General features: G+C 51.3%; 1 protein-coding gene across 1 annotated transcript; it reads right to left on the minus strand.

Moving 5' to 3' along the window:
- Positions 1 to 30: 30 nt before the first annotated feature.
- Positions 31 to 8,934, minus strand: SMIM7 (small integral membrane protein 7). Its single transcript, XM_032953774.2, has 5 exons — positions 8,785 to 8,934; positions 8,487 to 8,528; positions 2,951 to 3,006; positions 1,989 to 2,079; positions 31 to 1,343 (listed from the first exon to the last, which is right to left on the minus strand). The coding sequence occupies exons 1-5, from the start codon at positions 8,808 to 8,810 to the stop codon at positions 1,328 to 1,330; spliced, it is 231 nt and encodes a 76-aa protein (XP_032809665.1). The 5' UTR covers positions 8,811 to 8,934; the 3' UTR covers positions 31 to 1,327.
- Positions 8,935 to 23,225: the final 14,291 nt, after the last annotated feature.

The raw sequence follows: 23,225 nt of genomic DNA on the forward strand, positions 1-23,225 counted from the left end.
GCGAATCAACGTGTGCGGCATGAACGCATCTTGGGAGTTTCGTTTTATTGACCTCGAAGGTAGTCGCTGCTACAGGGACAGCTCCGACACAAAAGTGCGCAGGGATAACCGTCACCACAACGCAAACGGCTTCACGTGCGTCAAACGATGGCGCGTTCGGACGCGTTGAGCGATGGAAGCTTTCAGCGTTTCACGCGTCCGGGCAGTGCCCTCGAATCTTTCACCTAAATTGAAAATGGAACCTAAACGGCTGTCATCTTGTCGTTACCAGATCAGAATTGATTATCTGCCACTCGCCGATTCGCTCCCGCTCCAGTCACCCGCCGGCGGTCAGCCGCCTCCTCACCACTTTGCTAACGCTGCCACAATGGTGGCCGTCCCCGTAAACTTCACTCGTTGATTCATCCACTCACGTTGTGGACTCGGGTCTATTAGACGATGACTGTTTCGTCTCATTCACCCACCAACCCGCTTACCACACTGCAAGCCACCTCACTTTTCTACTTATTCCCTCGCACTGCTCCACCGTGGAATTAATTCCCTCCCCCATCGCCCCCTGTGACGGTTACTCGGCATCCACTTCAGCATGGAAGCATAGAAGTGCGGTACAGCAAATGGTTTGTGCCGAACCGCCCGTTCTGCTGCTCGCCACGAGTTTTAGTTTGGCTTTCGGGCGAGTCGAGGTCACTCGTGCGCTCCGGGTATGTGGCAACGACACGTTCATTTTATTGAAGTGATGACTGAGGCTTCGTAAACTCACGGGGCGAGCAGCTACGGCGGGGTGGGAATCGCAGGAACTGTCTGGCGGATTGCATTGCGTTAGGCAGTTCGGAATGGACAATGCATGAACAAGAGATGAGAGAGTTGACGAGAGAGGTCATCAGGAGGGATGCGAATTAGCGGTCACGTGCGTCGGGGTTACGATGTCGCGACTCGACGTCAGCTGCTTCTATTCTAATCTTGCGCGCGACAAGATATCAAAATGAAAGCCCTCGCAGACGGCAACTTCTCATCGTCGACTTCCGTCAGCCGTGGCACTCGGCCCGGCGAAACGGCGCGATTCTGTCGGCGTTTGGTCGGAAAAAAAAAATGCCCTTCATCTTCTTCGGAAGGTGCAGCTGCGAGCGGCCCTATTGTATTCGTTAAAAAGCGAGGAGGAAAGCCAAAATCGGCACCGGACCTTTCCGGGGACAGGGCTGGCTCGGGTGTTCGGTGGCGCTAAATCTAACCGGGTGGGGGCGGGGGCGGGGGGAACCGGGAGAGGCTCGGCGAGACCGGCGAGAGGAGAGGGTACGGGGGCCGGAGGGTGATGGCGCCCATGTCTCCGCTACGAACCAAACAGCCTGGAACGAGACCAACACAACGGGGGGGGGGGGGGGGGGGGGGGGGCGGAGCGCAATCATTTTATCGCCGCCAACCGTCAAGCACCTTTCGCCGGCCACCGTCATTCCGTTACACATCTACAATGCTTGCTCATCAAGGCAGGCATTGTTATAATAATAACAATTAAATATTAATATTCTTATGCTCGTGTTCCCAGGAAAGCCTTCCTGGCGGATTAATTCATATTTTTCGATTGCTGCACGTTTCCCAAATAGGTAAACATTTTAAAACGTGGTCCGCGTGACGCCGGCATGCGATGGCCTGCTCTTCTTCGAGTGACGTCGCGGTATTAACCGGGGCGGCCTCAAGCGGCATAGGTGCTACCGCCGGGTGCTCAGCCCCTGGTTACAGCTTCAAGCCAGTGGTGTAAATTCCACATTCCTACGACGGAGACGGGGAGGGCAAGTATAGCCATGCGACAACCGTGGTGTGAGAGTGCCCCATGAAGTGGTGCCGTTTTATTGACCACGGAAGAATGATGGGGCCGAGTCAACCCCCCCCCCGCCCCAACCAGGATTTGAACTTGCGACCTTTATGACTGCGAGTCGCACGCTATAGCCCTCTGACTCGATGATCAGCGATGCTCGCTCAAGGAGTTAACTCACACGACCATGCAGAGCATCATGAGGATGTTCCACATGGCGATGAATATCCGGAAGTAGCGCAGACTCAGCAGAAACTCGCGAATGCCATCGCCTGCACACGGACACACGGACACACGCAATACAGATCAAGATCCCCCCCCCCCCTACGAATTGGCCTACTACACAAGCCCGTGGGGGCATGTGCTGTAAAGCGAGCATCTATTCAGGGCGGCACAGCGCACGAGGGGGTGGTCCGTGTGTGTGTGTGTGCGTGTGTGCGCGCGCAAGTGCACACGTGTGCATGCACGGTCATTATGGCGAGCGGTAGTGTAGCGGTTAGCGCGCCGTACTACAAACGTCGCGACCCGGGTTCGATTCCTGCTCACGGCAAACACCAGCGAGGATTATTTGAACCGTGTCCTGGGGCCTCCCCTAGGTCGATTCGGCCTCAAACGAGTACCTGGGTGCGGTGTGTAGTAAACATCGCCACTGCGGATACAAAGGCGGTCGGGCGTGGTGCTGGCCACCCAGCCCCTCGTGTGCCCTTCCGGCCTTCATAGGTGCTCGCTAACAGCACTTGCCCCTACAGTCTGTTACAGGCTACACGGGGGATCTTTGTGCGTGGTCATGGGCGTTGTGGTGTTCCTGTGTGTGTGTGCGTGTGTGTGTGTGAGCGGTAGTGTAGCGGTTAGCGCGCTGCGCTATGAACCTGGCGACCCGGGTTCGATTCCCGCTCACGGCCAACACCAGTGACGATTATCTGAACCGGTCCCGGGCCTCCCCTAGGTCGACTCAGCCTCAAATGAGTACCTGGTGCGGTGTGTAAACATTGCCACTAGGGAGACAAAGGCGGTCGGGCGTGGTGCTGGCCACCCACCCCCTCGTGTACCGTTCCGGCCTTCATAGGTGCTCGCTAACAGCACTTGCCCCTACAGTCTGTTAAGGCTATATGGGGGATCTTTGTGTGCGTGCGTGCGTCTCACCGGTTGTGTGCTCCACCGTATCTGCTCCGAACCCTTGCACCAACTCCTTTCGTTTCCTAACAACAGAGAAGACTGACATTTTTAATTCCCACGCTCCACAGCATTCATCATGGCGCAACGCAGGGATGACCTCACCGAGTCTCAGGTTTGTTTCTCAGGATAAACACGGTGTGTGGCCAGGTCGCTGCTGAAAAAATAAGTTAAAACCTCAGTGGGCTTAGTCTGGTAGGATGGGGATGGCTTCGTTTGTATTTGTATGTTTTCGGGCAATGTGTTTACGTTTCTTGTACCTTTCACTGCTATCGTGGTTTTACTACTGTGCATCTGTGAAAGAGAGCTTTACAGCTCATCGGATTCCTCCAGTCAAGGCCGTAATTATAATAAATATTGGGGGTTCCCCCCCACCCCCCCCAATATTCAATATGCTGAAAATGTCCCTCCCAATAATATGCTATAAAAAATAAAAATTGCGATGCTATGTAAATAAAAACAACAATTTGCTGAACCTTGGCCACAATATCTGGGACTTATCTTCATATAAATCAATGCATAGATTTATGTTTATATGATTGTGGTTATGGTTGTACTTTATTAATCCCTAATCTCTGCCATTACATACAATGAACAATGGTAAAAAAAATGTTAAAACGGAGCAATGTAATACAATAACACTATTAGACATTATTGTAAAACATAAATTAAAAGTCCATCCTGTGTGTTAGTGAATTTTAAAATATTTTAGGCAGGAAATGAGTTTTCAAATTTAGATATTTTTCTGAGTTGGGACCCCCAGACACCCTGGAAGATTTGGTCCCCCCCCCAATGTTCACTCCATGGCTACGGCCTTGCCTCCAGTATAAATAAAAACAAAAATATTCTGAACAAGCGTGGAGCTTGCGTCGCACGAGATACCATCATCACCTTACGTCACAGCCTATGTAACCTGCGACTGTCCGGCCAAACCCCAACCAACCCCACGTGGCACACGGGGTGATGGGCCATCAAGTCTGCCAGCAGGGAGTGATGTTGCTCTGTTTCGTGTTTTTAATACACTATGTAAACCTGATTTAAAGCTTTCGTGACTGCAGTAATTCATATTCTTAGCTCTTTCGGTAAAGTCACGTTGAAGGGAAACAATAAAATAATAAAATATATAAAACAATAAAACATTTTTATTATATATTTTATTATTTTATTGTTTCCCTTCAACGTGACTTTACCGAAAGAGCTAAGAATATGTAAACCTGACCAAGCATCATAACTTCATCAGGAGGGTCCTGCTAAGTTTTCGCAGAAGGCGGGGAGGGGGCGATGATTGCCATGCATGTTCCGACTCATTTAATTTGCGTGTTGTTTTCTACAATTTTTTTTGAGTGCCCACCACAGCGCACAGCGCACAGCGGTGTATGCTTGCGAAGGATATCACTGGTCTTGCTGATCTCGTCAAGGAACCTGATCCATCATCAAGTGAACTCCGGTCTTCCTCGTACCAGCAGCCTCGGCTTTTGGCTGGCCATCAAACAAAGCCGGTGGTCACCGCATCGCGCGGCGCGTTCACATGCGCTTCTGCGGCCGTCTGGAACGCTCTTCCTTCCGATATCAGGAAGGCAATGGAGCTACGCACTTTTAAACCATCTAGTTTGTTGTCCTTCCCCCGGAATTCCGATTAGCACGGTTGGCTTCGTATATTGCGAAATAATTCCAGCATACATACATACTATGATGCAGATGATCCATATTATTTTGGTTTGTGCACCTACAGTATAATTTACGGCAGCCCCTGGATTCGAACTGCGATCCTCTGCAACTGTGCGACAAACGCACCCCGAAGTTGTATTTTTTCGCGGGAAAGTTTTAAATATTTCGCCAAATTTGGTCCACAGTTGTTGGTCGGTGCCGGGTCGAGATCTGCAGCAGGGGAATCTAAACTAAACAGTTTTTTTTTATATTACCAGGTAAGGCCCGCTGAGCTATTGTAGCTCTTTTTTTACAAGTGACCTGACCATCACAAATGATAGCTCAACGAAGTTGGCTCATCACGTGAAAATTTATAGCAGCAGCCAAATGCTCTAAACGCGCGATTCTAAATGTGGACGGGGAAAACCTGGAGGGCACGGAGAAAAATCCACGCGACCACGGTGAGAGACACGCAAAGTCAAAATATACACAGCAGGCATCAGGGTCGGGATCGAACCCACGACCTCCTGTCTACCAGGCGAGGTAGTCAACATCTCCTAGCCACTGCGGCGCCCACTCCGTCTGGTTTATGCTCGCTCTTACGTGGTGGTGGTGGAAACGCGACAACAATGAAATGCCTGCAGACACCACCAGATGGGGACTTTGGCTCATAAAACAAAACCCCCGTGGCCTTGACAACTGACGGCACGCGATAGGCGCTGTGCGTGTGTGTGTATGTCGCACTGTGGGAGATGCGATGCTGTGGAGGAGGCTCGCGAAGGACGCTACTACAGCAACAACGGAGGGCAGCGGAGCGACGCTCGCAACGAGCGGAGAAAACCCAGCAAGTTGGCACAGGACGGGGCACAGGTGGTGCAGCATGTACCAGTCATCTCAGTCAACCCATGGCACCTGGGTCTATCCTGTGACCTCGTCGGCGGGTGTTCAACAGTTCACGTGGCCTCAAAGTGCACCTAGCCTGGCACATGCGCCGTGGTGATGTCACCGCCACTAAGTGGCGAATGGCGGTTGTTGTCGACGCGATGCCGCAGGGGGCGGTGGTGTAGCAGCGGTTAGCGCTACGCAACCCGGCGACCCCTAGTTCGATTCCCGCTCACGGCCTAACACCACAGTGACGATTAATCTGAGATCCGGTCCTGGGCCTCCCATAGGTTCGACTTCGCCTTAAATGAGCACCCCTGGTACGGTGGGGAAGACAAAGGCGTGCCATAGCGCCAGCCTCCATAGGTGCCGCTACTCGCTAACGGCACTTGTCCCGGCAGTCCGTTACAGCGGGTGCGGCACGGCTCGGCTTCTGCAGTCGAAAAACTACCTGCCGGCCTCGTGAGCCCTGCCGGGGCTGGCTTGGCTCAGCACCGGCGCGGCTCGGATGTGCCAGTGGAAAAGGGGTGGGCTGCGGTTCGGTTTGTCTTTGATGGAGCAGTGAACGATACAGCACGCAAATGCAGTGCAGTGTACCCATCATCCAGCGGCACATGATGGGCCAATATCCGCCAGGCCCGGTGCACTTTTCCACTAAGTGCCACGGGTAGAAACACCAAGATCAGCCCGTGCTAGAAACCAGCGTGGACATGATGTACCCCCACCATGTTCAACACGCACACATTGGTGATTATAAGACGAACTGCACTCAAAAGCGGTGCGGCTTATAATCTGTTTGATGACTCCAAGGTCTATTTGACACGTACGAGATTCTAAGAGGCACTCCCCAGCCCAACATTCTAAAACATTGGTTGGGTGAAATTTTGATTTAAAGCTTTCGTGACTGCAGGGATTCATATTCTTGGTTCTTTCGGTAAAGTCACCACGTAGAAGGGAAACAATAAAATAATAAAAATATAAAACAATAATTTATTGTTTCCCTTCTACGTGACTTTACCGAAAGAACCAAGAATATTGGTTGGGTGCTCATATTTCTTGGTTTTTTCGGTAAAGTCACGTAGATAGAAATCAAAAATTAAATTAAAAATAAATTGAAAATAATAAAGGCAAAAAGCCCACAATAAAAATTAAAAAAAGTAAAATAAAATAAAAATGTTAATATGAAATTAGCATTGGGTCGGGTGGTGGAGGGTTACGACACATTTATAAATAACGCGATCTAACCCAAAAACCTTTATTATGAATATTATGAATGAAATTATTGAAAGGACATTTTTTTAATTATTTAAATCATTTTCTTTTTAAGTTTATTTTACTATTTTTATTTTTTATTGTGGGTTTTTTGTTTTTATTATTTTCTATTTATTATTTTTGTTATTTACATTTATTATTTTATTTTTTATCGACGTCACTTTACCGAAAGAACAAAGTCAAAATTTATAGGCTGGGTGGTGCGTCTTAGAATCCGGACATCAACAACAAAGACAAAGATCCCCCGTGTAGCCTTAACCGACTGTTGGGGCAAGTGCTGTTATGGCGAGTAGCAGCACCAATGAAGGCCGGCACTGTGGCACACGAGTGGGTGGGTGGCCAGCACCACGCCCGGCCGCCTTTGTCTCCCTCGTGGTCGATGTTTTGCACACACCGCACCAGGTAACAATTTGAGGCTGAGTCAGCCTACGGGAGGGCCCGGCGGGATTCGCCTCCCCCCGTGGTGGATGTTTTTCCACACCAAACCAGGTGCTCGTTTGGGACTGAGTCGACCTAGGGGAGGCCCAGGATCATCACCGGCGTTGGTGGCCGTGAGCGGGAATCGAACTCGGGTCGCCCCGGGGTTGGTAGCGCTCACCGCTGTGCCACCGCTCCCCACTCATCAACAACATCAACAACAACAGCATAACAGAGGTTTATTTGTAGGTTAGATCGCGTAAATAAATGTGTCGTTAAACCCACCACCACCCAACACAGCCAGCTAGTAAGGGGTTTGTCACATCAACAGAACGTGGCCAATTCGTCACTAGTACAGCACTAGTGTGTAGTGTAGTGTATAGTGTAGTGTATAGTGTAGTATACTAGTACAGCACTAGTATGTAGTGTAGTGTATAGTGTAGTGTGTAGTGTATAGTGTAGTGTATCGTGTAGTGTAGTATATAGTTTAGTATATAGTGTAGTGTATAGTGTAGTATACTAGTACAGCACTAGTATGTAGTGTATAGTGTAGTGTATAGTGTAGTGTATAGTGTAGTATACTAGTAAAGCACTAGTATGTAGTATATAGTGTATAGTGTAGTGTATAGTGTAGTATATAGTGTAGTGTATAGTGTAGTGTATAGTGTAGTATATAGTATAGTATACTAGTACAGCACTAGTGTGTAGTGTATAGTGTAGTGTATCGTGTAAAGTGTAGTGTATAGTGTAGTGTATAATGTAGTGTATCGTGTAGTATACTAGTACAGCACTAGTATGTAGTGTATAGTGTAGTGTATCGTGTAGTGTATAGTGTAGTATACTAGTACAGCACTAGTATGTAGTGTATAGTGTAGTGTATAGTGTAGTGTCTAGTGTAGTGTATTGTATAGTGTACTAGTACAGCACTAGTGTGTAGTGTGAAGTGTATAGTGCAGTGTATCGTGTAGTGTAAAGTGTAGTGTATAGTGTAGTGTACTAGTACAGCACTACACCGGTGTGTTGGAGAGCCAAGCCACGACATTTACAATCTGTGTACGACGTTTCGCCAGTAATCACAACCAGCTTCATCAGGCGACAGCCAAGATTTGTTACCAATTGGCTGTCGGGTAACGACACATTTACAAATTTACGCGATCTCACCCCCACCAACATAAAAACATGATGTCATTCGCGAAAGCCTGACTACGTGTTAAACTAACAACAACAACACCCAACAGCACTGCGGAATACAAAACCCGAGGCCTCCTCCTCCCCGTGGACGACTCACAGCTTGAAGTTGAGCACCGCTCCCGCGTTCACCAGCAGGGTCCTGGGGCAAACGAGAGCGAGAGAAGAGGGGAGAAGGGCAGACGGGTGGGATTAGACGAGGTGGCGCTAGATGGTGATGATGACGACGAGGAGGAGGAGGAGTAGGCAGAGGGGTGATTTGCCCGGAGAGGATGCAAGTCGGATATCCTGGACAGCGTGGAGAGACGGCAAGAGAAGGGTGGGATTAGACGAGGTGGTGCAAGAAGATGACGAGGGAGAGGAGGAGGAGGAGGAAGAGTAGGCAGAGGTTTGTTTACCCGAAGAGGAGCAGGTCGGATATCATCTCGGAAACGTGACAGCGAGCGAGCGAAGCGGAAGTGGACGTGCGAGACCACGCCCACGGTGGCAGAGACCACGCCCACGGTAGCAGAGACCACGCCCACGGTAGCAGAGACCACGCCCACGGGGACAGCGACCACGCCCAGAGTGGCAGAGACTACGCCCATAGGGATAGGGACAGCGACCACGCCCACGGTGGGCAGAGACCACGCCCACGGGGCGCAGCGACCACGCCCACGGGGGTCAGCGACCACGCCCACGGAGACAGCGACCACGTGGCATCTGCTAACTTTCGCACTGATAGGCTCACGGATTTATATCGTTTAATAATACCAACAACAACATCAATAAAACTACGACAACAACTAGTTTATCCCGCAGGTGAGGTCTCTGGAGAGCAGGAGAGAAGTCTCGTGGCTGGGTGAGATGGTGTGGGGCAGAGTGGATAGATGATTGAGTTGCTGGATTATTTTGTGTGTGGAGGCTAATTGGCAAGATAATCTTTGTTTTTTTCGGTAAAGTCACGACGTAGGTACAATAAAATAAATGAAACGACTAAATTAAATCACGACGTTTCGGAGGCAACACAAGCTTCCGCCTTCAGGTGGAACAGTCACAACAAAATGGCTGTATCGCTTGACACAGCTGTTTTCATTTATTACATTTTACCTACGTGACTTTACCGAGAAAAAAACCAGAGTATGAATCCTTGCAGTCACGAAAGCTTCAAATCTAGAATGACTTGGCAAGAGTTGAGTGGGTTGACTTTAGTGAGATGGTGGGTGGGTGAGTTGAAGATGGTGAAGTGGGTGGGTGAATCAGTGAGTGGATGAATCAGACTGTGGGTGGGTGAATTAATGAGTGAATTAGTGAGTGGGTGAATTAATGAGTGGGTGAGTGAGACGGTGAGTGGGTGAATTAATGAGTGGGTGAGTGAGACGGTGAGTGGGTGAACCACTTGGAGTGATCAAGTGAAGATGGGTGAGTGGATGATTGAGACGGTGGGTGGGTGAATTAATGAGTGGGTGAATCAGTGAGTGGGTGAATTAATGAGCGGGTGAGTGAGACGGTGGGTGGGTGAATTAATGATTGGGTGAATCAGTGAGTGGGTGAATTAATGAGTGGGTGAGTGAGACGGTGAGTGGGTGAACCACTTGGAGTGGTCGAGTGAAGATGGGTGAGCGAGTCGGTGGGTGGTGGATCGAGTAAAGATGGCGAATTTGAGAGGCACGTGGCGCAGAAATGCTCCACGAGGCTTCGAGGGGAGGGGGAGTTTTAGGGGGGAGGGGGGTTTTAGGGGGAGTTTCAGGGGGAGGGGGAGTTTTAGGGGGGAGGGGGGTTTTAGGGGGAGGGGGAGTTTCAGGGGGAGTTTCAGGGGGGAGGGGGAGTTTCAGGAGGGAGGGGGAGTTTCAGGTGGGAGGGGGAGTTTCAGGGGGAGGGGGAGTTTTAGGGGGAGGGGGAGTTTCAGGGGGGAGGGGGAGTTTCAGGGGGGAGTTTCAGGTGGGATGGGGAGTTTCAGGGGGGAGGGGGAGTTTCAGGTGGGAGGGGGAGTTTCAGGTGGGAGGGGGAGTTTCAGGGGGGAGTTTCAGGGGGGAGTTTCAGGTGGGAGGGGGAGTTTCAGGGTGTAGGGGGGGTTTCAGGGGGCTTTAGGGTGCTATTGATGGGGGCCGAGAGATGAATCTGGCGAGGTGTGGCCTGGATGTTGTTGGCGGGTGGTCCGCAGACACATGCAGCGGGGACTTTAGCTGCTTGAGCCCCCCCCCCCCCTCTGGGCTGAATCGACCGAATCGTTCCCATAGCTAAAACCCCAGCGCTGCTGGCCCTGGTGGGCACGGCAACTGGAAAGTTGTTGGTGGGGGAGGAGGAGGCCATCATCAAAGGCCCTCGGCCGCTTGTGCGGTGTCCAGGAGTTGGAATTAATTAATTAATTTTGCGGCGACGGGATTGTTGTTGAATCTTACCTGGTGCGCAACCTTCGACCGTCGGTTCGCAACGTGGTGCGCGTGGTGGCTTACGTTCTCCTGGCTGTGTCTTGCGTCTCGCCATCTGTGCGCCTTCTCAAGTTTCGGCCGTCCGTGAAATGTGGCGAAGAATTGGCTCCTCGACGGCAGAGACGGGACGGAGATGGCGGGGCAGGCCCCCCCCCCCTCTCCGAACATCGCGGCCGCCAAAGGGTAACGTGCAAAAACACAGAAAGGGAAGCGCATTTTTAACGCGCGACGTTTCGGGCAAAGACGGCGGCCCTTCCCGGCGTTGGTGCGGGATGCAGCTAGGAGGAGGAATCCCAGCACCAAATTTTGTTATTTTTTTGTTTTGTTACGCGAGAGGGGGCGCTAACGCTGGGTGGACGTGCCGCACAGGTGGATTCAATATCCACCACGGGCCCCCACTTCTGCTGCCCGAGTGCTGCCGTCTCTTGTGCCCCGAAACGGCAAAAAAGAGCTGCAGCAGGACACAGCGAATCCGCGACGGGGTGGATGATCAAGTTGCTTGAATTCAGGAGGAAGTCACGTGACAGGAATCACTGGGAGCGATTTTTCAAAAAGGTGCACCTCGGAAACATCTCAGCTCCATCCGGGCCCACGTTTGATCGAGCTCGTTGAAAACACGTTCCAGCATATTCCCAATATTAGGCAGAGCCACGCTTAATTACACCATATATGGGCCTAAAACTCCTTACTTACAACTCCTTACTAACAACCCCTTACTAACAACTCCTTGCTTACTAACAACTCCTTACTTACTAACAACTCCTCACTAACAACTCCTTACTTGCCAACAACTCCTTACCTTGCTTACAACTCCTTACTAACAACTCCTTACTTGCTAACAACTCCTTACTAACAACTCCCTACTCACTAACAACTCCTTGCTAACTAACAGCTCCTTGATTTAAAGCTTCCGTGATTGTAGTAATTCATATTCTTAGCTCTTTCGGTAAAGTCACGTTGGAGGGAAACAATAAAATAATAAAATATATATAAAACAATAAAAATTCTCACGACGTTTCGACCATAACACAAACGGTCGTCATCAGGTGTGTCGGTTCGCATTAATTTATTTATTTTAAACGGTTTATTTATAACAAACGTCAGCGCCACGCGCAGCGATTTGGCAGTTTTTTTTGAAGGACTAGTCCATCTATGTTCTGAAAAGAGGAGGGGGGAGTCGAAAAATTAATGTATGCTGTCTGAAAGCCACTGTAAGTGTGAACAATCAATTAAGACCTGAAATGGTTTATCAAATCTTTCCAATGATTGCTAAGCCAGAATCCATCTTCTCGGTTGAAATTGTCTCTGTGCTTGTATATGTGGATAGCCTCATGAACGAATCTCTCATGGTAGCCAGATGGCTTACAAAGAACCTCTGTCTTGGAAAAGTCAATGTCATGTGTGCCTACTGAATTATAACAATGATCTGCCACGGCCAAGGTGTTGGTCCTACCATGTTTAAGGTCTGCTTTGTGTTCACGAATGCGGTCCGAGACCGCTACTATGTCGACCAAATGTAAGGACAACCTGATTTCCAAATTTAACCTCCTCTTCAACAAAAGACCGGACCCACACACCAAAAAGTTAGACGTTAACAAAGTCGTAATTAATTGCAGTAACAGTTCTATTTCCGATGGTCTGAAATCCGTTTTAGCTAAAGGTCTAAACTTTGCAGTCACACCTAAACACATACCAGTTAATGATATAATTGCCCAAGCAGACGTTGCTCTCAGGGGCCTGGGTCACATCGCTACAGACATAGCAAGATCTGAAATCGCTGCAACCCTCAAAAATGCTAAGATGCCAGCTAGCAACCTCAGCAAAGATGAGCGTTTTGAATTATATAAATTAAAAAAGAGGGATGATATTGTAGTCCTCTCAGCTGACAAGGGCAATGCTACTGTCATCATGGATAAAATAGAATACAACAATAAAATTAAAGAATTACTCGACGATGGTAGTTATACAAAAATAAAAAGAGATCCCACCAACAGCCTCGTCACACAAACCAACAAAATAATTTCTGATTCAACCGCATTAATTGATCAATCTAAACAGTTTTCGTTGAAACCTTCTGCTGCCAGGCCACCAAGATTATACGGCTTACCAAAAATACATGAAGTAGATACACCCCTTCGTCCCATCGTCTCTACTATCAACTCCCCCCACCTACAAACTGGCTCGTTTTTTGTCTGAAATCCTGCGTCCTTTCACTGGAAAAACCACCTCTGCGTACAAAATTCTACTCACCTGGTATCGACAATCAAGGGTATTTCCCTGTCCCCAGACGACCTGCTTGTTAGTTTTGATGTAGTTTCCTTATTCACCAAGGTTCCTGTACCTGACACCATCGCAATCATTGAAGACTTGGTTCATCAAGGACTAAACACTGAAGTACCCCCCCTGGTGAGACACTGTTTAACCAATACATACTTCATTTGGAATGGAACTTTCTACAAACAAACTGAGGGCACCCCAATGGGCTCCCCCCTATCTCCGGTTATAGCTAACATTTTCACGGAGAAATTTGAGACTGACGCCATCCAGACTGCCACTCTACGCCCAACCTTATGGAAGAGGTATGTGGATGACACTTTTGTCATCTGGCCACATGACCGGCCTGCTCTAGACCAATTCTTCGACCACATCAATTCCATACACCCAGCCATCAGATTTACCATGGAAGTCGAAAAAGATGGCAAGCTACCTTTTTTGGATGTCCTAATTAAAAAGAGACCTGATGGTTCAATGAGCCACTCTGTCTACAGGAAAGCTACCCATACGGATGCTTATCTGAAACCGGATTCCCACCACCATCCATCACAGAAGAATTCTCTCATCAAGACTCTGTATCATAGAGCCCAATGCATATCTGACCAGGAACACATAGGCAGTGAACTCAAGCACGTACACCAAGCTCTTAAGGCTAATGGTTACTCCGACTATACAATCCGCAAAGCTATCACTCCAACCATGAAGAAGGACCCTCTTGAGGAGCCTTTTAAAACCATCACTTTGCCCTACATTGCGGGGATCACAAAAAAGATCTCCAAAATCTTGAATAAACACAAGATCCAGGTCCGTTTCAACACATTACATAAAATCCGTGATCTGGTTCCGTCTGTAAAAGATGTGATTCCGGACATACAGTACCCTGGTGTCTACAAACTAAGTTGCCTCTGTGGTAGTAGTTACATTGGAGAAACCAAACGCCATGTCTCGGACCGCATTCGTGAGCACAAAGCAGACCTTAAACACAGTAGGACCAACACCTCGGCCGTGGCAGATCATTGTTATAATTCAGTAGGAACACATGACATTGACTTTTCCAAGACAGAGGTTCTTTGTAAGCCATCTGGCTACCATGAGAGATTCGTTCATGAGGCTATCCACATATACAAACACAGAGACAATTTCAACCGAGAAGATGGATTATGGCTTAGCAATCATTGGAAAGATTTGATAAACCATTTCAGGTCTTAATTGATTGTTCACGCTTACAGTGGCTTTAAGACAGCATACATTAATTTTTCGTCTCCCCCCTCCTCTTTTCAGAACATAGATGGACTCATCCTTCTAAATAAACTGCCAAATCGCTGCGCGTGGCGCTGACGCTTTTTATAAATAAATACACCGTTTAAAAATAAATAAATTAATGCAAACCGACACACCTGATGACGAATTTTTATTGTTTATTGTTTATATATATTTTATTATTTTATTGTTTCCCTTCAACGTGACTTTACTGAAAGAGCTAAGAATATAACAGCCCCTTACTAACAACTCCTTACTTACAACTCCTTACTTACTAACAACGCCTTATTTACTAACACCTTACTTACTTGCAACCCCTTACTAACAACTTACTTGCCAACAACTCCTTACTAACAACTCCTTACTAACTCCCTACTTACTAACAACCCTTTACTTACTAACAACTCCTTACTAACAACTCCTTGCTCACTAACAAGTCCTTGCTTGCAACTCCTTACTTACTAACAACTTCTTGCTCACTAATAACTCCTTGCTTACTAAGAACTCCTTACTCACTAACAACTCCTTACTCACTAATAAGTCCTTACTCACAACCCCTTACTTACTAACTCCTTACTTACTAACCCCTTACTAGCAACTCCTTACTAGCAACTCCTTACTAACAACTCCAACTCCTTACAACAACTCCAACTCCTTACTTACTAACAACTCCTTACTAACAACTCCTTACTTACAACTCCTTACTCGCTAACAACTCCTTACTTACTAACAACGCCTTACTAACGACTCCTTACTCACTAACAAGTCCTTACTCACTAACAACTCCTTAATTACTAACAACTACTTACTAACAACTCCTTACTCACTAACAACTCCTTACTTACTAACAAGTCCTTACTCACCAACAACTACCTACTAACAAATCCTTACTTACTAACAACTACTTACTAACAACTCCTTGCTCACTAACAACTCCTTACTAACATGTCCTTACTTACTAACAACTACTTACTAACAACTCCTTACTCACTAACAAGTCCTTGCTTACTAACAACTCCTTACTTACTAACAACTCCTTGCTAACAAGTCCTTACTCACTAACAACACCTTACTAACAAGTCCTTACTCACTAACAACTCCTCACTAACAACTCCTTACTTACTAGCAACTCCTTACTTACTAACAACTACTTACTAACAACTCCTTACTTACTAACAACTCCTTACTAACAAGTCCTTACTCACTAACAACTCCTCACTAACAACTCCTTACTAACAACTCCTTACTAACAACTCCTCACTTACTAACAACTCCTTACTAACAACTCCTCACTCACCAACAACTCCTTACCAACAACTCCTTACCAACAACGCCTTACCAACAACTCCTCACTTACCAACAACTCCTTACTATCTAACAACTCCTTACTTGCTAACAACTCCTTACTCACTAACAACCCCATACTAACAGCTCCTTACTAACAACTCCTTGCTTACTAACAACTCCTTGCTAACAGCTCCTTACTAACAACTACTTACAAACAACTTACTAACAACTCCTTACCTACCAACAACTCCTTATTACTAACAGCTCCTTGCTTACTAACAACCCCTTACTTACCAACAACTCCTTACTAGCAACTCCTTACTAGCAACTCCTTACTCGCTAACAGCTCCTTACCAACAACTCCTTACCAACAAGTCCTTACTTACTAACAACCCCTTACCTACTAACAACTCCTTACTAACAACTCCTTATTAACAACTCCTTACTTACTAACAACTCCTTGCTTACCAACTCTCCTTGCTAGCAGCTCCTTGCCAACAGTTCCTTGCTTACTAACAACTCCTTGCCAACAACTCCTTACCAACAACTCCTTACTAACAACTGCTTGCTAACAACTCCTTACTTACCAACAATTCCTTACTAACAAGTCCTTACAACTACTTACTAGCAACTCCTTACTAACAACTCCTTACTTACAACTCCTTACCTAACAACTCCTTACAACTCCTTACTTACTAACAAGTCATTACTAACAACTACTTACTAACAAGTAAGTAGTTGTTACAAAATATACGCCTGCTGTATATTTTGAGTTTGCGTCTCTCTCTCATCATCATCACGGTGGCTAGGCGATGTTAACTACCTCGCCTGGTATGCAGGAGGTTGTGTGTTTGACCCTGACGCCTGCTGCTGCTGCTGTATATTTTGAGTTTGCGTGTCTCTCTCATCATCATCACGGTGGCTGGGTGATGTTAACTACCTCGCCTGCTATACAGGAGGTTGTGTGTTTAACCCTGACGCCTGCTGCTGTATATTTTGAGTTTGCGTGTCTCTCATCATCATCACGGTGGCTAGGTGATGTTAACTACCTCGCCTGCTATACAGGAGGTTGTGTGTTTAACCCTGACGCCTGCTGCTGTATATTTTGAGTTTGCGTGTCTCTCTCATCATCATCACGGTGGCTAGGTGATGTTAACTACCTCGCCTGCTATACAGGAGGTTGTGTGTTTAACCCTGACACCTGCTGCTGTATATTTTGAGTTTGTGTCTCTCTCATCATAATCACGGTGGCTGGGTGATGTTAACTACCTCGCCTGGTCTACAGGAGGTCGTGGGTTCGATCCTGACCCTGACGATGCCTGCTGCTGCTGTATATTTTGAGTTTGCGTCTCTCATCATAATCACGGTGGCTGGGTGATGTTAACTACCTCGCCTTGTAGACTGGATGTTGTGTGTTTGACCCTGACGCCTGCTGCTGCTGTATATTTTGAGTTTGCGTCTCCGTGCTCGCGTGGATTTCTCTCCGGGGGTCCTCCGATTTTTTCCCCCTGCACCTTCAGAATCAACATCACGAGTTCAGAGTATTTGGCTGTTGTACGTTTGCGCGTGACGACAAGCCACTTCGTTGGGCTTTTCAGTTGTGCCAGCCAGGTGGCTTCTGGGAAATAATAACCGTAGAATTCAGTGGGGGCTTCACCATGGGAAAAAAAATAAAAAAAAGTGGAAATGTGTTTCTCTCTTCATGGTGCAATGTGTCACACCCCCGTGGCTGGTTCGCGGCGCTGGTGATTTCCGTGGTGTGCTTGGCGTCAGGCGGCCTGTGCCTCGGGTGTGAATGGAGCGCTGTGGCGTGTGCCGACCACCGTGGCGTGTTCTTTGGGGGTGCATGGCCACCCTCGTGCGTGGTTTTTAAAGTGCGATGCGGTTGTCTCCCTGGGTGTGCGTGGCGCGGACGTGTTGTGCGGGTGCTTTGGAGCTTGGCGTTGTGCCCCCATCCGGTGTAACTCACGCCTTGGTGCACGCGCGTCTGATGTGCTGTGGGGAGCGGGGAGTGTTGCGGTTAACACGCCCACACCACAGTGACGATTATTCGAACCGGTCCCGGGCCTCCCCTAGGTCGACTCGGCCTCAAATCGTCGCCACCGGGGGAGCCCGGCGGTTCGGCGTGGCGCCGGCCACCCACCCCTTCGTGTGCCGTGCCGGCCTTCGTAGGTGCTGCTCGCTAACGGCACTTGCCCCAGCGGTCTGTTCGGGTTATAACGGGGGATCTTTGTCTTTTTTGACGCGGTGCGCTAACACGTTGCGGTGTTTTGAATGCGTGGTTCGCACTGCGGTGCAATGGTTACCTGGCCGTGGCGAAAAGCCTCACGCCAAGATTTTGTTTGTTTCAGGAAGGGGTCCTTTCAGGCGTTTTTTGCAGTACGTAGCGGGTGATGTCGCCGATGCAGAGAACCAGGAGGAAACGCATTGCAAAACAGGAGGTCGTGGTTCGAGAGAGAACACACACAGTCGGGGCAGAGAGGTTCCCGGGTCGGGAATCGAACCCAGGCCTCCGCTTGTCTGGGCACGAGTGGGTACCCACGCCACACGGGAGCTATTCGCGCCAACGTTAGCGCCCTTCCAGACGACCTTCTGGAACGATCTTCCCGTTTTAAGGAGCTACTGGAGCTCCGTCCCCCCCCCCCACCCCCTTGCCGCCGACACCGCCACACCTCCGATTGACGCAGGTGGCCGCTTACGCACGGCGCGACAGAAGCTGTACGTCCGTGCATGTGCAGTGCACCCCAGGTGCGAGCAAGGGGCCTGGATGGCGGACGAGGACCTGACGTTCGTGAGCCAGCCGCACCGCGCCGCCCTGTGCCACTTCCTCAACCGGCAGCGGGATGGGCAACCGGTTCTGCGACTTGCGGATCCTCGCCGGCGGCGAGCGTCGCTTTGCCGCGCCGCCGCCGCATTTCCGCGCCGCGGTCAGGGCACTGAACCGCGCTCGTTGACGCGCCGGCGTTCCCCTCGCGCCGTTGTTCACGTGCCCACCCGACCGCCCGCCCCTCCCTCCGCCCGCCTGCTCCCCCCCACACCGCCCGGCACCAACCGCGGACGAGGTGTTCCCAGCGCACAGCGGCGTGCTGAGAGCGGCGAGCCCGATTCTGTACGCCGCGGCCGGCGCGTCGCTCGAGCTGCTCGTGCGGGGGTCGAGCGGCGCCGCCTGCGACGACCTCCCGACCCCGCTCTGCACGGGGCACCCGCGGGCGCCGCCCGCTCGCTTCCGCGCCGCGATGGCGTGCGCGCGCCCACTCGGAAGCGCGGTTCGCGACGGACGGCGAAGACGATGCCGCCGCCGCCGCCGCCGCCGGTGGCCCGCGTAAGCCGACGGCCGGACGGCTCCGCGGGAACCGCCCGGGCAACGGGAAAGCTCCGGTGACGGCGCGCAGCGCGAGGGGGCGGCGATGGGGCGGGCGCGGCTGCCCGAGCCGCGGCGCGAGAAATCAACGGCGGAAGTCGCTTGCGGCAGCGCTGGGGGCGGCCGTTAGCGCGGACAGCCGCAGGAAGGCGGCGGCGGCGGCGGCGGTGGCGGCGGCGGTGGCGGCGGCGGCGGAACCGGCGGCAATGGCAGCGCAGGCGGCGGCCGGCAGTGCCGCAAATGGGCCGCAGGGTGTGTTGCGGCGGTGGATTAACAAGCCGCCTCGCGGGCACAAGTTCAGCACCTGCATTCTCTACCAGTGCCGGGAGTCGGCGGCGGCGGTGGCAGAGGAGCAACCGCCGCCGGCACAGCCAGGCATCCGCCTTGGGCCGTTCCCGCCGCTTCCACAACGGGAGCCGAATATGAACTTGCGCTAACACTGGGGGATATGCGCCGGGCGCCGGTGGCGGAGCAGGTGAGGCTCGGGCGGGAGAGGTCCAACCGGAGGAACGCCGTCGGCCTGGCGAGCGGTCGCGCGGAGCTTCCCGCGGAGCCGCCGCGGAAGGGGGCGGGAGTGAGTGCGGCAGGCCGGCGGGCGCTCCCCAACGCCGCGGGGAAGAATGTTATTCCAATGTTGGTCGAGCAGCTGAGGCTGGACGAGAATGATGTTTTCGCCAGCGACGGCGGCGGCGACGCTGCGGAGGGATGTTCAGGAGCGACGGTGCCGACGGACGGAGGCGGAGCGGGGCGTCGCGGCCACACGGCTGGCCCCAGCGGATGCGACTTCGCGGGAGGCGGAGGCGGCGTCGGCGGAGGTGGGGTTGCCGTCCACGGGGGCGGCGTCGACGACGGGGGCCGCGCGAGCGGAGGCGTCGACGACAGGGACGCGGACGGGTTCACCGTCGACAGAGGGCGGTCGCGCGTCGCTGGCGCGGATCGAGCATTAGGCGCGGCAGCCGCCCTCGTCGCAGGTGACGCCGATGCCGCGGTCGGCGACGCGGGCGGCGCTGTCGGGTCGATTGGGTCCGGGCCGGCGGCGAAGACCACGGCGATTGTGCCGGAGGTTGCGTAGGTGGTGACGGCGGCGGTGACGGCGGCGGTGACGGCAGCGGTGACGGCGGTGGCGGTGGCATCACCGGTTCGGAAGCCACCTTGGACGAGACTGCACCGCCCAATTGGGCACTCCTCTGCATCGACCTGATCGAGGAAATCGGGAAATCCGAGATGAGTCTCGTCGCCACAAACGACAGCGACCACCGTCACCCGTTACTCCGAAACAGAATTTTGCCGCTTCACCGACGGTGTCACCGTCGCCGGTGGCAGAAGCAACACCGCCGCTGGAATTACTACCGACACCTGCCCCACCCACGGTGGCTTTCGACGACAGGCGCACCTCCGATGGCGTCCACGTGTGTGACCGATCCAGCTGCGGCGACCTGCCCGCACTCGTGGTGGAGGTGCTGCTGCCGGACTGGATCCAGCAGGGCCTGACGTCGCTCCACCGCCACCGCCACCTGCGCCACGGGCCATCGGCAGACTTGCCCGACGTCTGCGGAGGTGACGGTGGGGGTGACGGTGGTAGTGGCAGTGACGATGGCAGTGAGGTTGTGGCCACGAGCTCTCTGTGGCTTTGTGCGGATGTCCTGACGTGTAGCTATTGGCTGATGTCCGTTGCCGCTACCGGGCAGGCACCATCGCTACCGACAGAACCATCGCTACCGCCACTATCACCGACACCACCACTGCTGCCACGACGGCCATCTGCACGGCCACCACAGTCACCACCGACACCACCACGACTACCAACACTGACGCTAATCACCACTGCCATCGTCTCAACATCCCCCACTAATTGCCATAATCCACAATAGAGGGTTTTTTGGGTTAGTACGCGTAAATATGTAGACGTGTCGTTAAAACCCGCCACCACCCGACACGGCCAACTAGTAAGGGTTGTCACGGAAACAGAACGTGGCCAATTCGTCACTAGTACAGCACACCGGTGTGTTGGAGAGCCAAGCCACAAATAACACATTTATATATTAACGCGCTCTAACCCAAAAACCTCTATATGGATGATATTGGTCGTGAGAGCCTCCTGCGTGTTAAACTAATTGCCATGAGTAGCACCACCACCACCACCACCGTTCACCACAACCAGGGCCGGGTTCAGATTTTGTAGGGCATCTGGGCTCCAGGTACCTGTGAGGCCCCCAGTAATATTTTCAGAGGTAAAACAAAGTAAAAAAAATTAAAATTTGTACAAGGCTAACGACAAATAAAATTCAGCATTCACAATCGAAAAAACTTCTCGCTTCATCTCTGGAGGCCCTCCCGCTGGCGGAGGCCCCTGGGCTGCGGCCCCTGAAGCCCCCCGTGCCTTAATCCGGCCCTGACCGCAAGCGTGACTTGCTACCATCGCCACGACCGCCACCGTCGCTGCTGCCGCCGCCGGCGCCATGATCACCGCCCGTGCTTCGGCACGCCCGCTTCACCTTTTCACCGTCGCGTCCATCAACGGGAGGCGCCGCCGACGGATTGGCGATGGCCACGACCGCGCGAGCGCCGCGGGCAGTTGGCGTTGGGTGGCCAATTTATTCGGGAAATCGCCACGTGGCGGCGGTCGTCACCGGGAGGGGCGCATTTTCCTCCCGAGGAACGGACCAAAATTTGGCGCGCACGGCGCCGGTGGAAATGCGCACTCGGTCGAGAGGGGTGGTGAATTTATGGCGATGTTCGGTCGCTCTGGCAAGGGGCACGCAGAGCCCTGGCCCTGCGGGGGCGGTGGTGGTGGGGGGGGGAGGTAAAGCGGCGACCGGGTTTTGTTTTGTCGTTGCTCTCCCACTCATGGGCAGCCAGGCCCGCGTCCTCCGGATTGCAAGCCGCACCTTTGGACCCCACCCCGTGCCGTGGTTGAGAGAAATAGCTTGGGTGGGTGGGTGGCTTAAGCGTGTCTCGTGATCCAGACGACAGATGCGGAGGGGTACCTGCTCGGCAAGACAACTTGCAACGTCGTCTGGGAAATCATCTTCCGATCTGCCGTGTTCTGTTCATTATAAAACACACTTTTATTTTTTTTTACACTTTGTGTGTATTATGCACGTATATATAGATACGTCCCTTGTTTCCCACATTTTTGCAGGAAGGACCACCTTGTATTTTTTTGGAAAAGCGAAGTCTGTGATTTTTTTTCTCGAAACTACTCCGCAAAGTTAAAGAGGGCCCCGTAACTTCCCACGTGCGCGATTGCCGGAAATAAAAAAAATTATTCCGGTAAAAAATTACCACGAATACATAGCAGTTGTAAACGGTAAAGGGGGGGGGCACTCGGTTACATTGCAAGTTTTTGGTCGATGTTTTCCCCGCGAAGCCCCCCCTCCTACTCGGGGAAAACGGCGATTTTGCCGCAAATCGCTTTTGATTAAAGAAGCGCGCGCCGTGGTTTAGTTTTCTTGCCGGGTGTTTTTTTTCTTGGTCGAGTTGCATCGTGAACCCCCGACCCCCGACCCCGACCCCTGACCCCGACCTCTTTGCCGCGCTGTCGCCATCGTTGTTGCGTGCCGGGCGCTCGTTCCGCTCCAGCCGCCGCGACTCCCGCCCTCCCTTTGGCTGTCCGCGTTTTTACTTCGTGGGGATTCCGCGACCGATAGTTGTTGTTGTTGTTGGGTCAGATCGCGTGAATGTCAGTGTGCCGTGAAACCCGCCACCACCCGACACACGGCCAGTTAGCGAGGGGATTGTCACGTACACGACACGTGCCAATTCGTTGCTAGTACAGCGCTAACCGGTGTGTTGGAGAGTAAAGCCACTGGGATGTTAATAGTGTGGGGTCACTTCACGCATCCTGCGGATTGTATGGGGGCACTAATACACCACCGGTCCTGGGCCTCCGCTAAGTCGACTCAGCCTTAAATGAGTGGTGCGTAAAAACATCGGCACTGGGGAGAAGGTTGGGGTTTTACTCTCACCAACACTCAACCGGTGTGCTGAACTGGTCACTAATTGGCCACGTCTTGTTTACGTGACAAACCCTTGCTATTTAAAGCTTTCGTGACTGCAAGGATTCATCTTCCTTGGTTCTTTCGGTAAAGTCGAAACGTCGTGAGAATTTTATTGTGTTTTATTTTATTATTTTATTCTCATTCTACGTGACTTTACACACAACTTTGTGTGGCCGAAACGTCGCGAGAATTTTATCGTGTTTTATTATTATTTTATTCTCATTCTACGTGGTGACTTTACACAC

Source organism: Petromyzon marinus, chromosome 1, assembly GCF_048934315.1.
Source record: "Petromyzon marinus isolate PM22_M1 ecotype Great Lakes invasive population chromosome 1, UKy_Petmar_22M1.pri1.0, whole genome shotgun sequence".
NCBI classification, from domain to species: domain Eukaryota; kingdom Metazoa; phylum Chordata; class Hyperoartia; order Petromyzontiformes; family Petromyzontidae; genus Petromyzon; species Petromyzon marinus.

Coding starts and splice junctions, on each gene's coding strand:
- SMIM7 (XM_032953774.2), bottom strand. CDS start 8,810: ATGATATCCGACCTGCTCCTCTTCGG. Junction 8,529..8,784: donor TCCGACCTGCTCCTCTTCGG/GTAAACAAACCT, acceptor CGTTTGCCCCAG/GACCCTGCTGGTGAACGCGG. Junction 3,007..8,486: donor GCGGTGCTCAACTTCAAGCT/GTGAGTCGTCCA, acceptor CTCTGTTGTTAG/GAAACGAAAGGAGTTGGTGC.